Here is a 24,267-nt window from a genome sequence, read left to right as displayed (position 1 = left end):
TAAAGATCTTCGTAGAATATGTAGGAGCCAATATGGGCATCTAGGTCCCGCTATTGGTTATTGACCGGAGACATGTCTCGGTCATGTCTACATTGTTCTCGAACCCGTAGGGTCCGCACGCTTAAGGTTACGATGACAGTTATATTATGAGTTTATGCATTTTGATGTACCGAAGGAGTTCGGAGTCCCGGATGAGATCGGGGACATGACGAGGAGTCTCGAAATGGTCGAGACGTAAAGATCGATATATTGGACGACTATATTCGGACATCGGAAAGGTTCCGAGTGATTCGGGTATTTTTTGGAGTACCGGGTAGTTACGGGAGAAGTAATGGGCCTTGATGGGCTTTAGTGGGAAGAGGAAAAAGGCTGCTGCGCCCCCCCTCCCCTTTGGTCCGAATTGGACTAGGGAAAAAGGGGCCGGCCACCTCTCCTTCTCCTCCTATTCCTTCTCCCTTCCTCCCCTCTTGGTGGACTCCTACTAGGACTTGGAGTCCTAGTAGGACTCCCTATCCTGGCCGCACCTTTGCCTTGGCCGGCCTCCTCCTCCTCCATCCTTTATATACGGAGGCAGGGGCACCTCTAAACACACAAGTTGACACAAGTTGATCCACGTGATCGATTCCTTAGCCGTGTGCGGTGCCCCCTGCCACCATATTCCTCGATAATACTGTAGCGGAGTTTAGGCGAACCCCTGCTGCTGTAGTTCATCAAGATCGTCACCACGCCGTCGTGCTGACGAAACTCTTCCCCGACACTTTGCTGGATCGGAGTCCGGGGATCGTCATCGGGCTGAACGTGTGCTCGAACTCGGAGGTGCCGTAGTTTCGGTGCTTGATCGGTTGGATCGTGAAGACGTACGACTACTTCCTCTACGTCATGTCATCGCTTCCGCAGTCGGTCTGCGTTGGGTACGTAGACAACACTCTCCCCTCGTTGCTATGCATCACATGATCCTGTGTGCGCGTAGGAAATTTTTTGAAATTACTACGAAACCCAACACAGGACGCCTGCCTGGTATGGGGCACCTACCAGTCCGGCGCACTTCTCAACCAGGACGCCTGCCGGGTATGAGGCCGCCGCAGCCACCTGCCACGAGTCCATCTTTAGAGCTGTACTGTTGCATCTATCATGCCAGATCTCTCTGCCATCGACGTCACCACGACGCCAGACAGCGTCGTCCTCCTGCGCGAGTCCATCCTCCCATATCGAACTCCGAATCTGCACTGCGCCACGCCGTCAAGATCCGTCGCCATCAATGTATGGATGAAGCACCGCTCCACCAAAGAAACCGTCCGCTGGTCCCGCGAAGCAAGGTGCGGCACCAAGTAGAAGGCCGAAGCGCACCGCCACCACGCCACCAGCAGCCCCGCCACCAAGAGCTGTTCCCAGCCGCCGCCTTCAAGAAGGAACACGACACCAGGGTGCCGTCGATGCCCAGACCAGGGGAACAAAAGCTTTCGCCATAGCTCGAGGAGGAGGCGGAAGGGAGAGGATCCACCCCAAAGCCTTCAGGAAGGGGATCGGCGCCAAAGGCGTCGACTTTGGGGAGGCTGCCGCGCCAGCCAGGGGTTTCCCCCGGAACCTCACCCGCACGCCAGATCCGCCAGGCCGGCCATAGGGGACGCCGAAAGCCGCCGCCAAGGACCGGCGCCAGCACGGATCGGGACAGATCGAAGCAGGGGCGGATTTTCTACATGGAGCCATGACGGATTGCGAGGAGCCGCCACTGCGCCAGCGTCCGCAGCCCCCACGCCGCCCGCGCGGCCGTGGGAGGCTGCCCACCAGAGCCCGCCGACACAGCCCGCCGGCTGCACCGCGCCCATCGGCCGGGGCCGCCGCCCCGGGGAGCCAAGGCCCTCCAACAGAGGAGGCGCCAGATCGCCACCACCTACAACCCCCCGCCGAGACCCGCCACCACGCCGCCGGATGGGCCGCGCACGCCCGGGCCACCGCCGGTTCCCGCCAAGAACTTTATATGTCAGCAATGATTGAGAATAAACACGATTGCGACCCCTAGCTGTATCATAGACGGTTGGTCTCTAATTAAACTGTCAGCAAATAAAGAAATATAAGAGCATTTAGATCATTAAAATAGTGATCTAAACGCTCTTATATTTCTTTACGGAGGGAGTAGCTGTCTACTGATGGTTGGTAGCTCGAAGGGTTGATAAAATAGTCGTTTTATTACAAAAAAAGGCGCATACAACAATTTTGTTTGCAAATACAATTAATCAGAGCTATTTATTCAGAATAAAACTTGACATGCACTATGGGAAAACCCTTGTTTGCGTGTCAGGCCTTTGGCGAATGTCCTGGCCGATATACTTGGCAAAAAGCAAAACTTGGCAAACAGGTGGTTTTGCCGAGTGTTACACTCAGCAAAGAAAACACTCGACAAATAATTGTCTTTGCCGAGTGTTTTTTCTAACACACTCACCAAATAATTAAAAGCAATAAAGTGAATGTGTTCATTTGGATTTTTAATAGCAAACTTTCGAATTTTGAGTTTATTTTTTAGGAAGCTAGCACTATATATAAGCAGAAAAGTATTGATTTTTCTTGAATTTATAGCTCACTTTCTATAAACATGTAATTCACAATTGAATATTATATTCAGTAAATTGCTAGAAATGTTATTCATGTCTCAATTAGCACATAGTTCCAAAAAATGGCAACATTTGTTATTAGTAACAATGTAATATGTTCCATATGGGAAAATTTAGGGATGTTTTAGATTGAAATTTATTGGTATGTTTAAGTTATTTAGTGCATTTCTAGGCGTTTTAACATATATAATTAAAATTGAAGTGTAAGTGCATGGGAAAGTTGGGTTCCAAGATTCTACTTGTGTTCTTGAGTCTAAGTTTAGGCCTTATAAAGAAAAGAAAAGGAATTCCAAACATTGGGGTGCCAAGACTCGACCCCAAACATGGACCTTATTATTTATTTATTTATGAAAAATGCAAACATTTGAAAAAATGAAACCTAGCATGGTGTCATGATATGACCCCTAGAGGATGAGTAAAAAATAAAGAATGTTTCAGAAAAGTTGTAACATACAATGTTTAGAAAATCGACTCACCTCCGAGGAAGAATTTAGGTTTCGAGATGGAATGGGTCAGGCTTATAGGCAAAGCGGCCGTTCTTTCGTCGGTTGACCTTGAAATTTTTTATACACTCCACAGACACCATTATATGTTCCATGTCAAAGTTTGGCATTCTTTGGGTCTGCGTGCTATATTTAACTCATTTGGTGCATTTGCTAAGCCTTAACACATAGTTAAATTTGAACTGTAAATGTGTGAAAAAAGTTGAAAATTTTGGGTTGAAAAAATAAATCCTATTTTGTTCTCGAGACTATGTATATGGCTTATAAAAATAAGATAATGTGGTTTATTGGTTTTTAAATTCTAGAAAATTCAAACAAAATCTGAAAAACATGAAACCTCGCAAGGTGTTGTTATATGATCCCTAGAAGATGCGGTAATAAATTTCTTAGGTTTCAAAAACATCTGACACACTGCTTAGAAACTCGACCATCTTCAAGTATGGGTCATAGTTTCAAGACGGAATGTGTCATGTTGTAAGCCGACGCGATCGTTGTTTCACCCATTGGTCTTGAATATTTTTCTACACATAAGATACACCACTGCATATGTTCCATGTTAAAATTTGACAATTTTTTGAGTTAGTTATTTTATATTTATGTCACCGGGTGCATTTCTAGGCACTTAGTGAATAAAATTAAAAATTGAACAGCAAGTGCATTAAAAATTCTTCAAAATTGGGTTAAAAACTATATATGTGTCAATCAATCTATTTTAGGCCTTATCCAAGAAAAACAAATCCAACATCAAGGTGCCAGGATTCAACGCCAAACATGGAGTTTATTGGTTTTATAATTAAAAATATACATATAAAGTCTGAAAACATGAAACCTGGATTGATGTCATTATATTATCTATAGTGGGCATGGTAAAATTTTGAGAATTGTCGCACGATTTTGTGACGTACTCTGCTTATAAATTGTACCATCTCAAAGGCAAAATATAGGTTTTGAGAGAGAGAGAGAGAGAGAGAGAGAGAGAGAGAGAGAGAGAGAGAGAGAGAGAGAGAGTTGAAGGTGAAGCGACCCATGCTTCATCCATTGAACATGAAACTTTTCATACACAAAATATACACCATTACAAGTTCCATGTCAAATTTTGGCTTTAGAGATTTGTTTTATATATTTATGTCATTTAGTACATTTCTAGTAATTTTTAATATAATTACAAAATGAACTATTAGTGCATGAAAAGTTGCCAAAATTGATTGAAAAATCCTATTTGTGTTCTTGAGTCTATGTTTAGAAGTTACCCAAGAAAATATATTGTTACAAACATCATGGTGCCAGGACTCCATGGTGGACATGGAGTTTATTGGGTTTCTAATTCAACAAAATACAAATAAATTCTGAAAGTAATGAAACCTGACATGGTGTCACTATAGTATCTCTAGAGGTTGTGGTCAAAACTTTAAAAAGATTTCACATTAAATGTGACATATACTACTTAGAAACTGGACCATCTCCAAAGCCAAAGCGACCGCTGCTTCATTTGTTCGACTTGAATTTTTTACTATACATCTACTCAAGATACACAATTACATGTTATATGCCAACAACTGACATTTTATAGGTTTGTTTGCTATATTTAAGTCAGTTAGTGCATTTCTAGGCATTTAATGAATACAATTAAAATTTGAAGTGCAAGTGCCTCAAAAAGTTCAGCGAATTGGTTGAGAAGTTCTCTTATGTTTCCGGTCTATGTTTAGGTCATATCCACCAAAAAAAGAGTTCCTACCATAAGGGTGCCAGAACTCGACACCAAACATGGAGTTTAGTGCTTTTTCATTCTAAAAAAAATGCAAACGAAGTCTAAAAAACATGAAACTTGTGGACTCCACTCCGAACATGGCACTTGATGTCTGGAAATTTTCGTGTTTCATATTTCGTCTACTATTTTTTAGTATTAAAACCAATAAGCTCCATGTTCGGGGTCGGGTCTCCACACCCCTGCTATTTGAAATTTCTCTTCTTTGCTTGTATGGGCCTAAAATAGACCAAAATATACAAGTAGGATTTTCAGCAAAATTTTGCAAACTTTTTTATGCACTTGCAGTTCAAATTTCAATTTGATCCGTTAAATGCTTAGAAATGCACCAAATGACTTAAATATAGCAAATGACCCCTTCCCCCCGTTACATATGTTGACCATATTAAAAAAATCAAGTTCAACCAACAAAGAAGTGATCGGTTCTCCTCCATACCTGACCCGTTCCATCTCAAAACCTAGATTCCTAATTGGAGGTGTTCTAGTTTCTAGGCAGTACACGATAAAACTTCCGCAAAATGTTGTGATTTTTTGCCGCAACCTCTAGGGATCATATAATGACAACATGTCAGGTTTCATGTTTTTCAAACTTTAGTTCCATTTTGAGAATGAAAAAAACCAATAAGCTCTACATTTGGGGTCAAGTCTTGGCACCCTGACCTTAGAATTCCTCCTTTTTTGGCTGAATACGACCTAAACATAGACTCAAGAACACCAATAGGATATTCTAACCAAATTTTGTCAACCTTTTCATGCACTTGATGTTCTAATTTAATTATACTCACTCCTTCACAAAATATAAGGCACATTTGACTTCCCACGGTCTTTGATGCATGATTTTGACCATTAACATGTATGAAAATGCATGGATTAATCATGTATCAATATTATCATAGTATTTTTTGCAAAATTAAATTTTGTTTCATATATCTTTATAATAATTTTGTAGGCATACAATAAGTGAAAAGTATAGTTTAAAGTTGTGCGAGGAAGACCAAAATGGTCAACACACGCCTTATATTTTAAGGAGGGAGTATCTGCTAAATGCCTAGAAATTCACTAATGACTTAAATATAGCACAAATAATAACATATAAAACATCCCTATTTTTACCTACACGGAACATGTTACATGTTACAATTGCCAAATTTTGGTAGTTTTTTTTTTTGTAACAGTTTGCTAATTTTAAGACATGAAATACATTTCTAGCTATTTACCGAATAATATTAAAATTTGAACTATACATTGAAGAAAAATGATATTTGGATTTTCAATACATATGCAGCACCCATTCAGAAAGACAAACTCAAAATTCAAAAAAAATTCTATGTTAAATCCAAATGAACACATGCATGTTGATATTTCATTGTTTGCCAAGTGTCTTAGAAAAAAGACTCGTCAAAGAATACGTTTGCCGAGTTCTTTTTTTTCTGTCAAGTGTTTTATCTAGGACACTCGGCAAATGCCTTTTTTGCTGAGTGCGTGATGAAATGCACTTGTCAAGGTTTTTCCCGTGGTGTAACAAAACCTTATCATCTCTATGCTCGATGCTGAGAGTTTTGGTATCATGATACTTTCAATAGTAACAACTTTCATAAACCATTTTGTGATGAAGCGTTTGTACTACTCCCTCCGTCCCAAAATTCTTGTTTTAGATTTGTCTAGATATGAATGTATCAAGTCATGTTTTAGTATTAGGTACATCCGTATCTAGACAAATCTAAGACAAGAATTTTGAGACGGAGGGAGTAGAATTTTGCACACCACCCGGTTCATATAAATAAGTTATGTTTTGACACACTTGCCGTACGTCATACTTTTAAACTTTGACCATCAATATTATTTTAAATACTTGAATTTGGAAAACACACCTATGGATTTGTCTCAACAGTTGTTTCTAAAAAGGTATTATACAACTTCTTTTAGTTTAATACACGGCAATAGGAAGTTAGTACTCCCTTCGTAAAGAAATATAAACGCATTTAGATCACTCTTATATTTCTTTACAGAGGGAGTACATCCTAAAAACCTTATCAATCTGAAAAGGTGGTCTATTTCGTGCACTAGAGTGAGTTATACGAAATGTGGTTTCTAATAAAAAAAGTTGAGTTTTATAACGGAGACATTGTTTTAGACGAGATCGATGAATTAATTAACTTCACCACCTCGCGCATCGTTTATATACTCGTATCAACCCAGCGCAGGCAGCTATGTGCCTATATATAGAGGTTGATTGAATCCGGTAACAAGTTAAAATTAGGTAGGTCATTTGCGCTGCAACAAGACCTAACTAACTACCCAGTTCATCACACACACACGTAAAATGGTGGGCATGGCACGCAACCACTTCCCTACTTCATGGCAAACACAGGAAGGTGCTTCAGTTTGCACTAATCAAGAGCTAGACTACGACCATCCTCACTACCTCGGCATTGAGGAGGTAGCGCTCGACGGCGTCGAGCTGGAGCTCGGCCCCCGGGCTTCCAAGGCGACCAAGGTCGACTACCTCAGCTCGCCGTACCACGCCTCATGGCCGCCTGCGCAGGCCGATTCCGAGTCGTCGCGCGTCAGGAAGACGAAGCAGTTCCGCGACGTCCTTGAGACCTGCAAGCAGAAGGTGGAGGCCATGGAGGCTTTGGAGCACTCGCCGCCGGTGGCTGGTGGTGGGTTTGAAGAACAAGCAGGTGAGGCTGTGGTCGCTGTGGGAGATGTCGGTGGCGGTGGCGGTGGCAGCGGGGCTGACGGCATGCGGCTCGTGCAGCTTCTTGTTGCATGCGCCGAGGCTGTGGCGTGCCGCGACCGCGCACAGGCTGCGGCGCTGCTGCGCGAGCTCCAGGTCGGCGCGCCCGTGCACGGCACGGCGTTCCAGCGCGTCGCGTCGTGCTTCGTGCAGGGCCTGGCGGACCGGCTGGCCCTGGCGCACCCGCCGGCCCTGGGCCCGGCGAGCATGGCGTTCAGCGTCCCGCGGTCGTCGTGCCTTGACGGAGCGCGCGGCGAGGCGCTCGCCGTGGCGTACGAGCTGTGCCCGTACCTGCGCTTCGCGCACTTCGTGGCGAACGCGTCCATCCTGGAAGCCTTCGATGGAGAGAGCAACGTCCACGTGGTTGATCTCGGCATGACAATGGGGCTGAACCGCGGCCACCAGTGGCGCGCCCTGCTCGACGGCCTTGCCACGCGGGCCGGCGGCAAGCCGGCACGCGTGCGCGTCACCGGCGTCGGAGCCCGCGTGGACACCATGAGGGCCGTCGGGCGCGAGATCGAGACCTACGCGGAGGAGCTCGGGATGTGCCTCGAGTTCAGGGCCGTCGACCGCACCCTGGAGAGCCTCCACGTCGACGACCTCTGCATCGATGCCCACGAGGCCGTGGCCATCAACAGCGTCCTGGAGCTGCACTGCGTGGTGAAGGAGAGCCGCGGCGCTCTCAACTCCGTTCTGCAGACTATCCGCAAGCTCTCGCCGAAGGCGTTCGTGCTCGTGGAGCAGGACGCCGGCCACAACGGGCCATTCTTCCTGGGGCGGTTCATGGAGGCGCTTCACTACTACGCGGCTCTGTTCGATGCGCTGGACGCGGCTCTCCCGCGCTACGACGCCCGGCGTGCGCGTGTGGAGCAGTTCCACTATGGCGCCGAGATACGCAACGTGGTCGGGTGCGAGGGCGCGGCGCGCGTGGAGCGGCACGAGCGCGCGGACCAGTGGCGGCGCCGCATGAGCCGCGCGGGCTTCCAGTCCCTGCCGATCAAGATGGCGGCCAAGGCGCGGGAGTGGCTTGAGGAGAACGCCGGCGGCAGCGGGTACACGGTGGCCGAGGAGAAGGGGTGCCTCGTGCTTGGATGGAAGGGCAAGCCCGTCATCGCCGCCTCGTGCTGGAAATGCTAGAGACACTGATCACACTTCTGCGGACCACTTCAGATTGTTCACAATATCCATAATGGATTGGATGTGATATTGTGAGGTGCTGAGGTGAGAGCCCGGGAAGAAAGTATATCTACATATAGAGTGGATAAATAAAGAGAAGCTCACCGGAGGATGTTCAAGGTATTACGTTTGCTTGAACACTTGTATAAATTATTATTGTAAGGCCCTCCACATAGTAATGGTACCACTTGACAATTTTTGTATAGGTATTTTGGCCGATCTATATAATTCCTTTCAAAACTTTTTCATTGTTTCCTCTTGATTTTAATTTTAAGAAAGTGTAAATGCTACCTTTTACACTGCAAATGTGATGATTTTATTATAGGTCTCGGTTATCATGGTACTCCATGAATGTGATTTAGAATACCAACTAAATCCAGCCATTGATATTGAAGTGTATTATAAACTTTTTGTATTTCGTGTTTGTTTAACCTATGTCCACCAAGTATTTTTGTAAAAAACCGCTGCTAAGTGTTGAGCATTAATCTAGAGGCATATTGCCCAATTCGCCATGTTCCATTAAGTGGTCCATGCAAGGTAAAACTAGCGCTCCCCCGCGTAGCCCTCCCTGGCGGCGGTGGGAGAACCCTAACTCGCGCCACGCCGCCATCGACCAACCCCCGCCCCCACCTCGCCGCCACCGGAGGAGCGGCCGGCAAAGCCGCGCCGGCTCCCAGGAAGGTGGCGGCGGAGCCCCTCGACTAGCTTCGGTCCCAGCCCCTCCTCCCCGTCCGCCGGTGCCCGGCACCGGTGCGTCTCCGCCGTCCCCCTGCCTCCCCGTCCTCGCCCGGCCCCGTGCCTCCGGCTGCTGCCTGCGCCTGACGCCGACAAGGCTCCTCCGCCCCAACGTGTTCCCGCGCCAGATCTGACGCTCGTTAGTGTGATCTGCCGCTGATGACGCCGGACCCGGGCTGGTGGTGGTGGCTAGGCTCCTCTGTTGGGTCTGGCTGCCCTTGGTGGCGCCGCGGCGTCCTTCCTCCCCCGATCTGCGGCCATGGCTTTGGGATGTGGCTTTTGGTGCGTTTCTGGTGGTGTCTCCCAGCGGCGGCTGCCCCTGTCAGTGCGTCGGCCTGGCGTTCGACAAGTGCTTGTGCCTTTGCGGTGGGCCTCTTGCCGGTGCGGCTCCGGTCCCGACAGCCCTGGACCTGCGTTCTCCGCTGTCCATGGGTTGCTGGTGTTTCCTCCGGCGCGGTGCCGGCCCGGCGCCTTGGAGGCTGCGTCTCCTCCGGCCTCTTCGACTCGCCGGTTTCCCGGGCGACCATGGCCCCGGTGGCTCGGATCCGCGTCCCCTTCCGGTTTCGGGCTCACTGGTGTCATCGTCGCCGTTGTGGCCCTGCATCAGCCCTCTCCGCCCCGTCGCCTTGCCAACCCCGACCACCTCGATGCCTCGTCCCCTGTCATGTCCAAGGCTCATTGTGTCCGGCACGACCCCCCTCTTGTGTCAGCAGTTTTTAACCGACGTCTGACCTTCAACTCCAGGTTCCTGATCCGGCGGCTACGATATTGCTCAAATCAAGGCCAGGGAGAAATCCCTGCTTGGCTTGCCGATGCTGGCAACGGCGTCATTTTGCGAGTGTCGTTCCCTTCTTGAAGGCGTTGCCATGGCCTCCCTCTGAGCCCCTCTTCGAGCACCAGGGGAAACCCTAGGTCTGATTCTTCGGATCGGACGGCGATGGCGCCACGGCGTCGTTATCCTTCTTGTAGGCGTCGTCTTGTGTGCTCGCGGCGTCCACGGTGATGAGTTTGTGGTTGTTGGTTGTTGCATAGGTTAGGATCTCCTCTCAAGTTAGGGGGGTTTGCTGTGTTGTTTGCTTGTTTGGGCCGAGCACCCATTCTCTCTGCTCGGGGCACCTTGTTCACGCCATCTAGCGTTCGTGGCCTGTGTTGTACCCCATGTATTCATTCTATTTCCTTCTATCAATGAAAAGATACGCAAGCTTTGCGTATTCGCGAAAAGAAAAGGTAAAACTAGCGTGATTATAAATTCCAATTGGATCACTGGTGATTTATGATTTTGTGAATCTTCTTACCCTTGGAGCAAACAAAGGATCAATCAGCTTGATTGATCCTAACGCAAAAGGAAGGTCAATCCAAACCGTATGTACTTAGTGGACACAAGAGTTGACCATTAGCTAGCCATTACCCTAACCATATACTCCCTCCGTTCGAAAATACTTGTCATTAAAATGGACAAAAAGGGTTGTATCTAGAACTAAAATACGACTAGATACATCCCCTTTTATTCATTTTGATGACAAGTATTTCCGGACGGAGGGAGTACTTTGTTATGTTGCGTACATATTTAAGGGAAAGGGTTGGTGCAAAAAGGGGAAAGTGTTCATGTAAATCTACCTTATGAAGATGACATGATGAAGAAGGAAGATATATTGCTCTCCATAATCTTACATATTACTGTTAGAAGGTGTACTCGATTGGAATGTTGTACTTGGCTCAAAGCTAGTGTGGTGACCTATGACCAGTTGGTACAAATTGTTCTCAACCGAACAAGAGATATCCATCACTAGAAGAAGTGGAGTCTCAACAGCCGATAACTAGGTATGCACTTGCACAATAGAGAACGATGATGTCACTATAAGCATGGTCGTTCTTGCCAAAAAGAAGTTCAATCAATATAGATCGGAGGGAGTAACAAATAAAATCCCTTCCATATTCATATCACAGATTTGAGGATTACAAATCATATAAAAAATTCTTTTGCCAATACTCAATTTGAAACAAATTTTTTTGAGTTGTAAACTCTCTGGTTGAAATACACAGGACAAACACGGACGCTCACATACATGCCCATACACTCATAAGTTGTAAACTTCTTGAGAAAATATCTATACCTCTTGATTTCTTCTTTTTTATCATGTAATTAAACACCTACATAATAAGCATATTAAGTTGATTATCAGCCACTTTGGACATACTGAAAATGACGTTCTTCCATTTGTGAGCGCTAATATGTTTGTTCAATAATATAAGATAAGATGATATATTGTATTTAATTTATATGATAAGATGGAACTAAGAGACACAGTTGTTAGTAATTTAAGTTTATAGCATAAGATGCTAGTATGAGATAAGATGATGTTGATTTGCTATTTTTACATTCAACTAATCAATTAATATGCTATCGGTTTGCTGTTGTTAAGTTAAACTGATGCCATTGTTAGATAAGATGCGGTCATTAGTAATTTAATTTTATAACGTAAGATGTTGTAAAATAAGAGCTGATGTTTTGCTATTGTTACATCCAACTGCTTTTTACCAGGACATCCAACTAACTAAAATAAGATGCTAGCGGTTTGTTAAATTTTGTCATTGTTGAAACTTTAATTCATTTAATTAATATAAGATCCCATATGAGGGTATTCCACAATTCCCTCTATCTGTGTTAAAATGTTATAAACAAAATCCTACCCCGTCCCATTTTAATCATCCCTTCCTCAGCCTAACCTCATAAGGTCGATTTACTAAATATTTTTGTGCATCCCTTATTCCTCTCCCATTTATATAGATTGTCACTTTCCTTATCCCCTCACATGTCGATATATTGTCTCTTCCCTTGCTTAGTTGATTCTTTTCTAAATAGGTCGTTTATACTGTAGAAGCATAGTTGTTTACCAACAGATGTCGTGTCTATGTTATGGGTTTCCCACTTCTATACTCCACTGCTAGCATCCTTGCTTTAAATATCTTTATTATTTTTTATCATATATATGCCAATATGTATGGCAATTTTATTACAGTCGAACCAATTTGGTTCTACAGTTGAAATCCTAGCCGACGGAGGAAGTGAAGCTCCATTTTTTAGCTCGTGTTTCCACATGTTCACCTCCTATCCGCTGGCCACTTCAGCGCTAGGAGGCCAGGGGACCCACAGAACAAAGATGGAGTGTATTTTAAGTTTTTTTATGTTACTTTTATGTGTCCAAGCCGACGGCGGTTCAATGGTGGAGGCAACTTCGAAAGGAATAGAAGTACCAATCATCATAGTTGACACGCCACACGTTGGGAAGTTTATAGTGTTGTTGGCCCACGGTTCTAGATCTAGTGGGTTATCATTCGACACTTCGGCCTGTCAAGATCGTGGTGACGTCAAGTCTTGAGTTCAAATTAGTCTACTCAGCGGTTCTCCTATTTCACTATTTTGTGTTTTTTATCTTCTTCCCCGATAATATGGCATGAAGCAAGGATTAAACAACCAACTTTAAAAGGAGTGTCTCCCCCACCTGGGCCACCTCATGGTGGTTGGGCTAAGTCCTCCTCCGTTGCTATACCGTCGGGGCATGTCATCGTTAGAGGTCCTACTCAACACTAGTGCTATATCTCGCTTACTTTGCGATGTAGCACAGTCTCACCTCTAATATTCGGTTCTGCACATGACCTAGTAGGTCGGGCCAATAAAGCGGTTTTGGGAAAGCTGAACACACGGTATGGATCGGTTCTAGAAACCTTTGCACAATTGTTTTCTCTGTTTTTTATCTATGTTTTCTTTATCTATTTAATGAGTTTTTTTTCTCCTTTTATCTTTTCCGTGTGTTTTCTCTATTGGTTTGTTGGTTTTCTTTTAGAGTTTTTCAATTCTTATTTCTTTTCTTATTGTTTTCCTTTTTCCAGCTTTTTTCTTTTTCAAATACTTTGTCAACTTCTTTTAAATACATGTTGTACATTTTTTATGCAGGTTAAATATTTTTCAGACACACGTTGAACATTTTTCAAATAAGTGTTGAACAATTTTTCAAATACATGTTGAATATATGCAAATGCACATTTAATATATTTTTTCTAATACACTGTGAACATTTTTAGACACACGTATGGTTTTCTTCAGAAAATTCATGAGCATCTTCCAAAAAACAATCAATTTTTTATGTGTGTTGCAACAAGTTTGTAAATGACATCACATTTTTATGTCATGAAAATTCTTCCAAAACTGTGGGAACAAATTTCTACATTTCAAGAACATTTTAAAAAATGGCATTTAACATATTTTTAATATAAAACCATTTTATAAATGTCATTCGTAATATTTTGAATATTATGAACATTTTTTATAATTTAAGTGAACATGTTTTTTCATTTTCATGAACATTATGAAATGTGATATCATATTGTTTAAATGTGTCAACATTTTTTAAATGTCACGAACATTTTTTAAATGTCACGAACATTTTGTGAATGGTATGGAACTTTTTCTAAAATAAAATGAGCAAACAACCTTTACACTAATGATCACTTTTATGCGCGGTGAACCTTTTTAAAATTTAGAGGTAAGTAATTTCTGAAATATAAGTATTTCAAAATAGAAAATAATAATAAAAAGGGGGTAAATGAACAGAACAAACTATAACTTGACAAGGGAGCGATCAAACAAACGAACTCAGAGAATCGAAGTAAGGAACATTATTGGACCGGCCAATTCTCGCGACACTTGAGGCGAGGCGCACGTCTATCAACATGCCCTCCTACTCAATGCACGTGGGCACATCATGAAGCACCTTGGCATATTTGTACAGTATTTATTTTGGTGATTCGCATACCGTAGCAAATGATCCGTCATAAATCACATTCTCATGGTTTCTATGACAAGGCATGAGGACTGGAAAACTACATGACTTAACTAGAATCAATGGAGTGTTTAACACACCGCACACTATAGGAAAATATAGAAATTATAGCAAGAGTTCCTCTACAGATTTATGGTGAATCAAACAACCTATGATATAAAAATTCTAATATTTGAATCCTCTAAAAACCATTTGCTTTGAACAAAGAAACCCTACATTTTTCGAGGATCGTGTGTGCTTGGCACCGAGCCTAAGAAAGGAGTGACTTTCCAATTGGATAGCAATTTAACAAAAGTCGATTAATAATATTTGGCGGAATGCACAATAAGCAGCTAAGCACAATAATCTTGTACACCTTCCGTCTCAAAATAAGTGTCTCAATCTTAATACAATTTTTTACTAGAGTTGGTATAAAATTGACACTTATTTTGGGACGGAGGGAGTACTATTAACCGTTGAGTATAATAATTAATTTACCACTGAATCTCCAATAAGTTTGTGAAACAACCAAGAACATGCATATGGGGCAATTATTTCATAAAAAAAGAGCCCTAAATAAGAGCTTACTAACAGATAGATGCTAACCTGTGAAATTCATCATCGGTTTCACATGGTTTGCCTTTATCCGTGAGACCAGCTAACGAGTTCTTGGAGTGAGCCCTGTTGAGGGAGACGCACCACGCGAGGAAGACGGCGAGCACCACCATGTCTATCCACAAGACGCAGGCGGCGGATGGGAGATCTTTGAAAAACATACCCAACAAAGCTGTTGGGACGACAAGGAGCAGGGTCCATGGGCTGTAGACGAGACAGTAGACGGCTGCTCTGGGGATCCCGTCGAAGTTGCTCAATTGCCGCCAGCGGACGTGCATGGCGACGAACGCCATGTTGGCCGCGCCCACGTAGCCAACGAAGAAGGCGTAGCCCCATGGGAAACCTGATGGAGTCTTAAACGCAGGGATGCCTTGAATCAATTCGAAGATGAGCACAGTGGAGGGAATTGTCAGGCACATGTCTAGGTAGATCCATGCGTATGGTACTAGGTCCCCGCCGCACTTTGGCGTCGACGACAATGGTTTCTGCACCGCTTTTGCTAAGCCCTTGGGCTCAGATTTCTTTCTTTCCACCGGCTTGTTTGGTCGACTCCGCCATGAACATGACCATGAGAGGTCGTAGCGTTGCCATAGGCATGACCATGAGAGATCGCAGCGAAAATTCATGGTGTAGCCGGCACGGGGGCGAAGGCGGCGGCGATCTGGCTAGTGCAAAATTATACGATCTTTGGGATGGCGCAACAACAATCGCATATATTTGCGTGAACGCGAGCGCCACGCGGCCTCTCCGACGGCTATACGTAACAGCTGATCCTGGATGTGCAAATTTCATTTTTTTCCTCGAGTGTACAAAACCACAAATTGCGTTTTTTAAAGTATGCGTGTATTCAAATCACGAATTATACAATGTCTTTATCTGGTACAAGCACATCCTAACACACGCACAATGAACCAGAATAATAAAGAGCACCCTAGAATGACTACTAAGACAATAAATTCTTCGGAGCTTTGTGCCATCATCCCTAAACCTTGCAAGGAGACCTGCAACATAGGAATCCGCAACCAGACCTAAACAGTTCATCATCTGAGTCCCTTGGGCTCAGATTTCTTTCCTTCCATCGGCTTGTTTGGTCGACTCCACCATGAACATGACCATGAGAGGTCGTAGCGTTGCCATAGGCATGACCATGAGAGGTCGCAGCGAAAACTCATGGTGCAGCAGGCATAGGGGCGGCGGCGATCTGGCTAGGGCAAAATTATAGTACGATCTTGGGATGGTGCAACAACAATCGCCTATATCTGCGTGAACGCGACCGCCATGCGGCCTCTCCGACGGCCAAACGTAACTGCTTATCACCGACGTACAAATTTCATTTTTTTTTCTTCGAGTGTACAAAACTATAAATTGCGTTTTTTAAAGTATGTTTGTATTCAAATCATAAAATAATACAATGTCTTTATCGGGTACAAGCACACACTAACATAATCACAATGAATCATAATAACAAAGAGCACCCTAAAACAACCGGTAAAAGCATGAAGATCTCAGGAGCCCTGTGCCATCATCCCTAAACCCTATGAGAAGACACTGCAACACAAGAATCTACAATCAGACCCAGGTAGTTCATCATATTCGCCACGACATAATTGCCGCCACGCTGCTCTCCCTTTTCTTCACTCCGACACCGAAAAGACAAGGAGACACATGTGCATCCAGCACACCTGCACCAGGCTTCGTCATCTGTGGCTTTGAGTACCACTATATGTGCCCCTTCTAGATGGAAGAGAACTAAGATCAGGTTCTGGCACTGTGACCAGCCCAACCACCCTGGCAAAGCAGGACATCCCCTCCAGCAGTAGCACAAAGAAAGAGAAAGAACAAAAACACAAAGAAAGAGAAAGAACAACAACGGAAAGTCATTCCGACGAGGAGGAAGAAGAATCTTTATCTCCACACAACTACCACCCACCCGAGGTCCAATCCGGCCAGTGTCGGTTGACCTCTAGACACTATAGCCATGACCTCAATGAGATTCAGGGACCTCCCCCCTACCTCTTGGGCTCGGAGACAAAGGCAAAAGCTCCGGCTACCATGAACAGAGCCCGGGGAAACTTATTCAGACGCACCACCGCCACAACGACCTCGACAACGTCTCCCTCTGTGGGGACCCCGACTCATAAGTCGAGATCACCGAATGCACGTGTACAGTGATCCCAGAGATCAATGCTCACTGAACACACAGAAGCTGAATTACAAGAGTCTTACTTCCACACATACCGTTTTACACAAGTAGGACCATTATGGTCAAGTCTTGAGTGTATCATCGCAGCGGAAATCTTCAACGACAACTTGGACCCATGCCATCTGCCTTAACCCTACAGGCATTCTGACTGGGAAGCATCCTAGCTCGCATGTTCGTCATCGAAGTATTCTTCATCATATCCTGTTCTTTCATGCCTGGTCAATAAAATAACCAGTAGCAAGCCAATGAGTACTTTGAATGTACTCGCAAGCAACCCATGTTTCGGTTCAAGATACATCAATGCATGCTATAGGTAAATTTTTGCAGAAAGCTAGTTTTGAGTGCAATGGCATGTTCAACAACTTGTAAGACATGCATCAGGAGGATTCAAGTAACCATGAGGACATGTCACAGATATCAACATAAATAGAGTGGGCACCAACCGAACTCAGTCATGTCAAGTCCTTTGACTTGACCCAAGTAGTTATCCAAACACACACTGGTTTTTAAACACGTGGACGTAGCCCAAGAGCGGTTACCCAACTGTCCTTGACCGTGGACACGGCTATTCGAATAGTTTTACACTCTGCAGAGGTTGCACACTGTACCCACAAGATCCGGGGAACTTCCGTGTCGTCCACGACCCGCGATACCTCAAGTACCCGGGGTAAGCACCCGATTACTACCTTTCCCTAGACGACACTAACAAGGAGTCCACTCGTTGTTCCGTATCCTTGCGATGTACATCATACGAGACTCACTCGAGATCGTAACATCCGAGAGGGGACACAACGGTGTATCCGGTGCCCAGTGAAAACAGTCAAGGCCGCCCTACCTGGCACAACCCCGTCCCGAGAGAGAGCACCAACTCTCCCCCGTCACTAGTAATGCGGGCTCCAAGCTAGTATCGGCCTAGGTAATCAATAATGCCCTTTCCCATATAAGGGTAGAGTGGTTGCGCATGTAAGGTTGCAATAATGGTCGCAACTTAAACCAACCCGTTTTGAAAACAACACACACTTGCCTCGGTACACCACTTCGTCATCAAGTGGCTACCCAACTCATCATCTCCCCCGGGCATAACTGGCACCCGATGGGGTTTTCGAAAAGTCTTTTGAAAATACTTTGTCTCCTTCACCATGCATATTCCCGTCCCTTTTTGCGTAGCACTACTTTAGCATCCTATCTACTCCCACCGTCATAACCCTCATAAGAAGGTAGGGTTATGCACAATGCAAGTATCAACGAGGAAGTACGGTGGTAACCATCAACGTGGATACCACCTCATCATGATTCCGTTGCAACAACAATATGATGCTATATGACATGCATAAAAAGGTTTCATAGACATGGTCAAAGGGCTGCTTGCCTGTTTTAACAAAGTCTTCGAGGTCTTCAAATATCTCTGGTCCAACTCTGAACATTTCATCTACTTCGTCAACTATCGTCGAAAGCAACCATAATAAGCAACACAACAAGGCAGGAAATAAAAGTGCTCTAAAAATGTGAGTTGGACTTTTCTAGGATACCTCTGGTCATATTAGGGATGACCAAAATGGTTTCATTAGGATTTGATCAATGGTCGTCTCTGAACATTTCAATATGATGGAATCAAGGGATAAATGGGTTTGCAAGAAGTGTACAGAAACATTATTTTCAAAAATGAGAAGAGGCACCCATTTAACAAATGATGATTTTAGAAGCATCTAGGAATTGGTTTCACTGGATTTGGAGTTCAAATGATTTCTCTATGAATTTGCAAAGTTGGCTATACATGAAGAAATAGACCACTATTTGAGGTGGTACAGAAAGTATTAGTAAAAATGTTCAAAAACTAAGTTTTGAACTTATAGACATCTAGGATTTTGAACCATGGAATTTGGATAAAAAATGGGCTCTCTGTGATTTTCTAAAGTTCATCACAGAAATGGAAAAACAAGATTTGATAACTGTTTGTGAAGAAGAAGTCTCTAGAAAAATGTGCATGTTGCACCAACGGGTAGATCATGATTTATAGAGTCACTAGAAATTTGAATCATCAAATTTGGAAGTAATATGAATATTTGGGAGATTTTACAAGTTTCTGGAAAAAGAAAAAGACAAAGGAAGGGGTTATACCTATACTGCGCACCAAGCGCAGCATATCGCCACAGCGCATTGGGCCGGCCCAGCTGCCTGGCCACGCGGCTAAGGAGGGCCACGCCAGAGGCGGACTAGCAGAGTACGCTTCTCTGCGGGGGAGACGATTAACCAGGATCCCGCCTCCACTTAAATGCCGGGGCCCGCCGGCTGAGTCGCTGACCCGCGGAGCCCACCCGCAGGGTCGTCTCCTTCCTCCCGCGCCCGCGACAGAGGGGATCAAGGTCTCGGTTGAGCGCCGGCCGTCGCTTGCCCCCGGCGGCACAGGCCACCCCCGGCCAAGCTCCGGCCATCGGAGGGGTCGCCGGGGAGAGGTGGTTCTTCTGGAGGGAAGAGGAGGTGGGGAGGACCTCGTCCTTGTCCGAATTGGAGTGGAGGACAGGGCGGCATTCCGGCCATGGGGGGAGTGCTAGAGGGCACGAGAGGGAGGGGGAGGCTGTCCAGGAGGTGCACGGGAGAGAGAGGGGTCCAACTGAGGCGAGAGAAAGCTCGGGGGATGGATTATATGGAGGAGGCGCCGGTGCTCCGTGGGCAGCGTCCACGGACGCGCTCTGTAAGCTTTGTAGAGGGGGGATGAGAGAGGTCCAGGAGGGGCCCGACACCTTGCCGTGTCTCGAACGCCGAGGCGACCTCGGGGGACACCACCCCGCCGCCCAAGGCCGTCTTATGCCCTTGGCATGGGTGAGCTACAGTGCGGGAGAGCACTGTAGCGTGCTCCAGAGCACGAGCTCTGCACGCCATGGCATTGTTTATGTGCCAGGGGCGTGTCCACTAGTGTCTGGGGCTTTGTGGGGTGAGTAAACAAAGGGGAGGTGGCCTTGGATGCCCTGGTGAACCACTAGGAGAGGAGAGAGGTTGAGGGAGAGAGAGAGAGAAAAGGGCTGTCCAGAGAGGGAAAGTGGGGTTTTATCCCTCCAATAATTGAGCTATGGATTTTCCATTGCTACTGGAGGTTCAAGGGGACAAGGAGGGGCTGTGGTAAAAAGTTGAGCTCATGGAGAATAGTGGAAGTGGTCAAAATGATGATTTTGGAAAAATGGCAGAAGGTGTTTGTTGTTGGTTTGGGCAAGAAAATTAATTCCACTTGCCATGAGAATTAACAGGATGAAATGGCACATATATGTAGGGTGTTCCACCAAGTTTGAGCTCATTTGGGCAAAGTAGCCAATGTAACTTTGGTAAACCCTAGAAATCAGCAGAAATGGACTTCCCAAGATTTAGTCATGCAAATCTGTTCTCCTTGATGCACCACTTGGTTTAGTGTCATCATTTGAGGATTTGAACATGTCCACAAAAATTCAGATCAAAAGGACACACTTGGCAATGTAGAGTTGTCCAAATTTGGTTCTGGACAGAAAAGGTTTTGAGGCACTTTGATCAACATAACATTTTCTCCAACTTGTTCCATTTGGTCTGGATGAATTATTAGACCATTTGAGCATGTTCACAAGGTTTGAGAACATTTGTACATGTTTGGCAATGTAAAGTTGCTCAAACTTCAAAATGGATAGAAATGGTATTGAGGGGATTTCATGGGGTTATGCTATTCTCCATGACATGATACTTTCCAAGATCATCAAACATGTCATATGTGACATGATAGAATTTTCTTGGAATTTTTAGAGAATATTTCCTTTGTAAATATTTCAAAAGCTTGAAATATCCAGAAAGGGTTTTTGAGGTATTTGACCAATATTTTGAACATGACCATGTGTTAAAACTCTTATATATGGGAAATATATGCCCTCTAAGTTTCCCTGATTTTTTTTTCAAATATTTTTAAAACAATAAAATAATTTTTCCCTATTAAAGACCATATCTGGCCTTAAGAAAAAGATTTTAAATAAAATAGTAAAATAACTTTTAAAATTATATTTTTGTTGTTTCTGAGTATCCTATATCTAATAGGAGTCAAATATATTTTTGGAAATATTTTTACTTCCCTTAATTAAGTACTTGCAGTGCAAACCTCAATTCAGGGGTTTTTGAAAAACTAATTTTAGAAAATACTTTTTGGCCAAATTATTTTTGTAAGAAAATACTATATTGCTCTATACACATGGCATGATCATTGGGAAGAAGTTTGGGGCAAGGAAATGAAGTATCGAAGTTGGAGGATTTATTTGATTTTTAGAGCACTTGCAAACAGCAGACAAAAATCAAATCAAGCAAAGACCAAAACACTCAAAAGTTTTTGTCAAACCACATTTTATCATGATTGTTAGCTTAAGTGTAGTGGCATGAAAATCAGGGCATGACAGACCTACCCCCCTTACAAGAATCTCGTCCCCGAGATTCCTAAACTAGGCGCGAAAAGGAATATGAAAACTGGATCTGGGGTAGTCTTCAAGTCCTCATGTTGCTTCTGCTTCCGTGTGGTGCTCCATTGAGCTTGAAGTACTTGATGGTGTGGCTTCGTGTATGACGCTCATCTTGATCCAGGTTGCTAATGGGTAGCCCGTGGTAGGTTAGGTTGGGCTAGGGGTCGATGGCTCGGTGGTTAATGCCCTCGTAGAGATCGGACAAGTTAGGAAGTTGGAAACACTTCCGGGGTTGTGATGCATGGAAAGCGTTGTGCACATCAGGTAACTCAGGTGGCAACTCCAGCTGGTAACTGTCTTCTCTTCGTCTCGTAGTGATCTCAGAGGGGGCTGTTAAATCTTGGAGTGATCTCGAAGGGAGCCGATGAATCTTGGTGTGGGTCTCCTTGTCATGGAAATGCTTAGTTCCTTAGAGAGAAATGGCTTGCAGATACACCTGGTCTTCGACGCGGATGTTTACTTCTTGATGATGGTGGTAGTTCTTCCTCCTTGGCATGGCGGTCTTCAAATGTTCCTGGACTAGCTGAACGGCTCTTCTTCCGTCTTCGGGTGGACAAGTAGGTCACCAAATGATGATGACAACTAACTTGTCCAAGTACTCCATGAAGACTTTGTTCTTGAGGTACATAAAGTAGGATGGGGGTATTGGTGGTGGTCAGGGTTGAGTATGGTCCAAGGTGTTCTTGATCTAGAGTCAAGACCCACGGTCATTGGTCCGACCATGTTGTATCTTGGTAGGGCGTAAGGGTTTCAAGGATTCTAGTGTGCGAGTGAATGTTTATCATCCCATCCTTGAGCACAGTTTCTGAGATGCCAATACTTCTACCTAGTCCTTAAAACAAATCACATCATACCACCGATAGCATCAATTTGCATAGGTCAACTCCAATCATCACTCATGCTATTCATATCCTCATGACTCCCAAGAGGAGGTCTAACAAAATCATATATGTCTACAATCCCCAAACTCATATGTATGTCTACCCCTAAAAATCCATGGGTAGAACATATAGGCTGCTAAGTTTGAATTAAACATCACAATCCAAGTGTTTGGCCTATTCTTCCAGGGTCTAAGATAAAGCATCTCCATCCTAAGGAAACACGTCGTAAGCCACTCCAAGATCTTGTTTCCTTCCTATGAATCAACTCCAACAACCCGTTAACTTCCATCAATCACTACATAATCCATTTATTCTACAAACCCAATGTTTATGGTGTTCCACATGATCTCCTAAAGTCATATAATCTCCAAATACTTGAAAGGGTTATCTCTACTATAGTCAGTCCACCAATTTCCATTATAGGGGTCAAGTGACTTCCAACGTCAAGCTTATACAGATCTCTAAATCAACTCCGATAATTAATCCAATCTCCTAGTTTATTGTCCTCCAAGAAACATGGTATCAATGATCGAGATCATCAGTCTAAATCCAATTTACTCCGAACCATGTAGACATACTCAGCATCTATATTCAACTAGAATCACCTACTTAAATCCAAATCTCTTGTCCAACGAGAATTCCTACATGTTCCCCCAAGTCATTTACGTAATATCAACTGTCTCTTGTCAATATCCCATGGCTAAGTTAAATCCAAATACTTCCAAGAATTCCAGCTTGCGAACACAATTATCCTTCTAAGTCCAATTTACCCAGGGATAATGAAAGCTATGCTAATCTATACTCATGATCCCACCAAGTTCATCTACCAACATCAAAGCCTCATAATCCACCAAATAGTCTCATATAATTCCTCAAGTCATTGATATAAACTCATCAAGTCATTTGTCCTCTATTCCTATATCCTCAAATTGGTCTTCCCTATGGCATCGTCAGTTTGGTGCTATCTCAGGATGATAATGTGCTCGTTCACTATGTCCACTAGTTCCCTAATGAACCCAGTGTTGTGCAAGGTTTACAGAGGCTTAACTGGTTCCCTTGCAATACTGCGGGTTAAGCACATGGTGAGGGATTCGAGCTGGGGTATCTTATGAAGTCTCGAAGGGTCTAGGAAAGGGTTTCTAATCTTGAGGGGCAACCATAACTCTAAGGGGCTACACTTGGTCGAGGAGGTTGTAGCAGAAGTCTTTAGTGCTGGTCGGTCGCCAAATTAGAATCCTTGGTGTATCTTGTCTTGCTAGCCTTCATTTGAGAAACGAGATGAGAGGGAAAAGTAGCATAGAGGAGGGGAATGCCTAAAGGGGGTTCTATAGTGCAGGTGCAAACAAACAAGTGCCAAAAGGGCCAAACAAAAGAAACAGGGTAAGGAAGGTGATATAGTCGCGTACTTGTTGCCTAGGGCAAAAGTGTGACCTATATCAAAACACAAACAAATAAAAACAAGCAACTCACAATCATGGTTCTATTCGAACCATCATACGGACTCGACTGTGCATAGGGGTTACACGACTCATCCTACCCTAGGGGTTCTCGGACTCAGTAGTCGTGCCTTGTGCCTCATGCAGTCTTCTGAGTTTTCCTCAGGTGTTTCTACGTCTCTTGTAGTTGTTTGATGAAACAATCTGGGTTGAGCCTGAAGAATCTTCAACAACTTCTCTCCTGATGAGGTGATGGGGTGAAGGTGGCTCCTCATAGCTGGCATTGACTTGGTCTTCTATTGTCTTCTTAATCACGACGATCCC

The 24,267-nt window shown here is 44.5% G+C and overlaps 1 protein-coding gene across 1 annotated transcript; it reads left to right on the top strand.

Annotated features, from left to right (window-relative positions):
- Nucleotides 1-7,200: 7,200 nt before the first annotated feature.
- On the top strand, nucleotides 7,201-8,754 carry LOC119279786 (GRAS family protein RAD1-like). The gene has a single exon (XM_037560909.1). It carries the CDS (start codon nucleotides 7,201-7,203, stop codon nucleotides 8,752-8,754), a length of 1,554 nt encoding a protein of 517 aa, XP_037416806.1.
- Nucleotides 8,755-24,267: the final 15,513 nt, after the last annotated feature.

The sequence above is a fragment of the Triticum dicoccoides genome, chromosome 3B, assembly GCF_002162155.2.
Source record: "Triticum dicoccoides isolate Atlit2015 ecotype Zavitan chromosome 3B, WEW_v2.0, whole genome shotgun sequence".
Taxonomy (NCBI): domain Eukaryota; kingdom Viridiplantae; phylum Streptophyta; class Magnoliopsida; order Poales; family Poaceae; genus Triticum; species Triticum dicoccoides.
The sequence above is the reverse complement of the archived record's forward strand: the minus strand, read 5'-3'. Positions and strand labels throughout refer to the sequence as shown.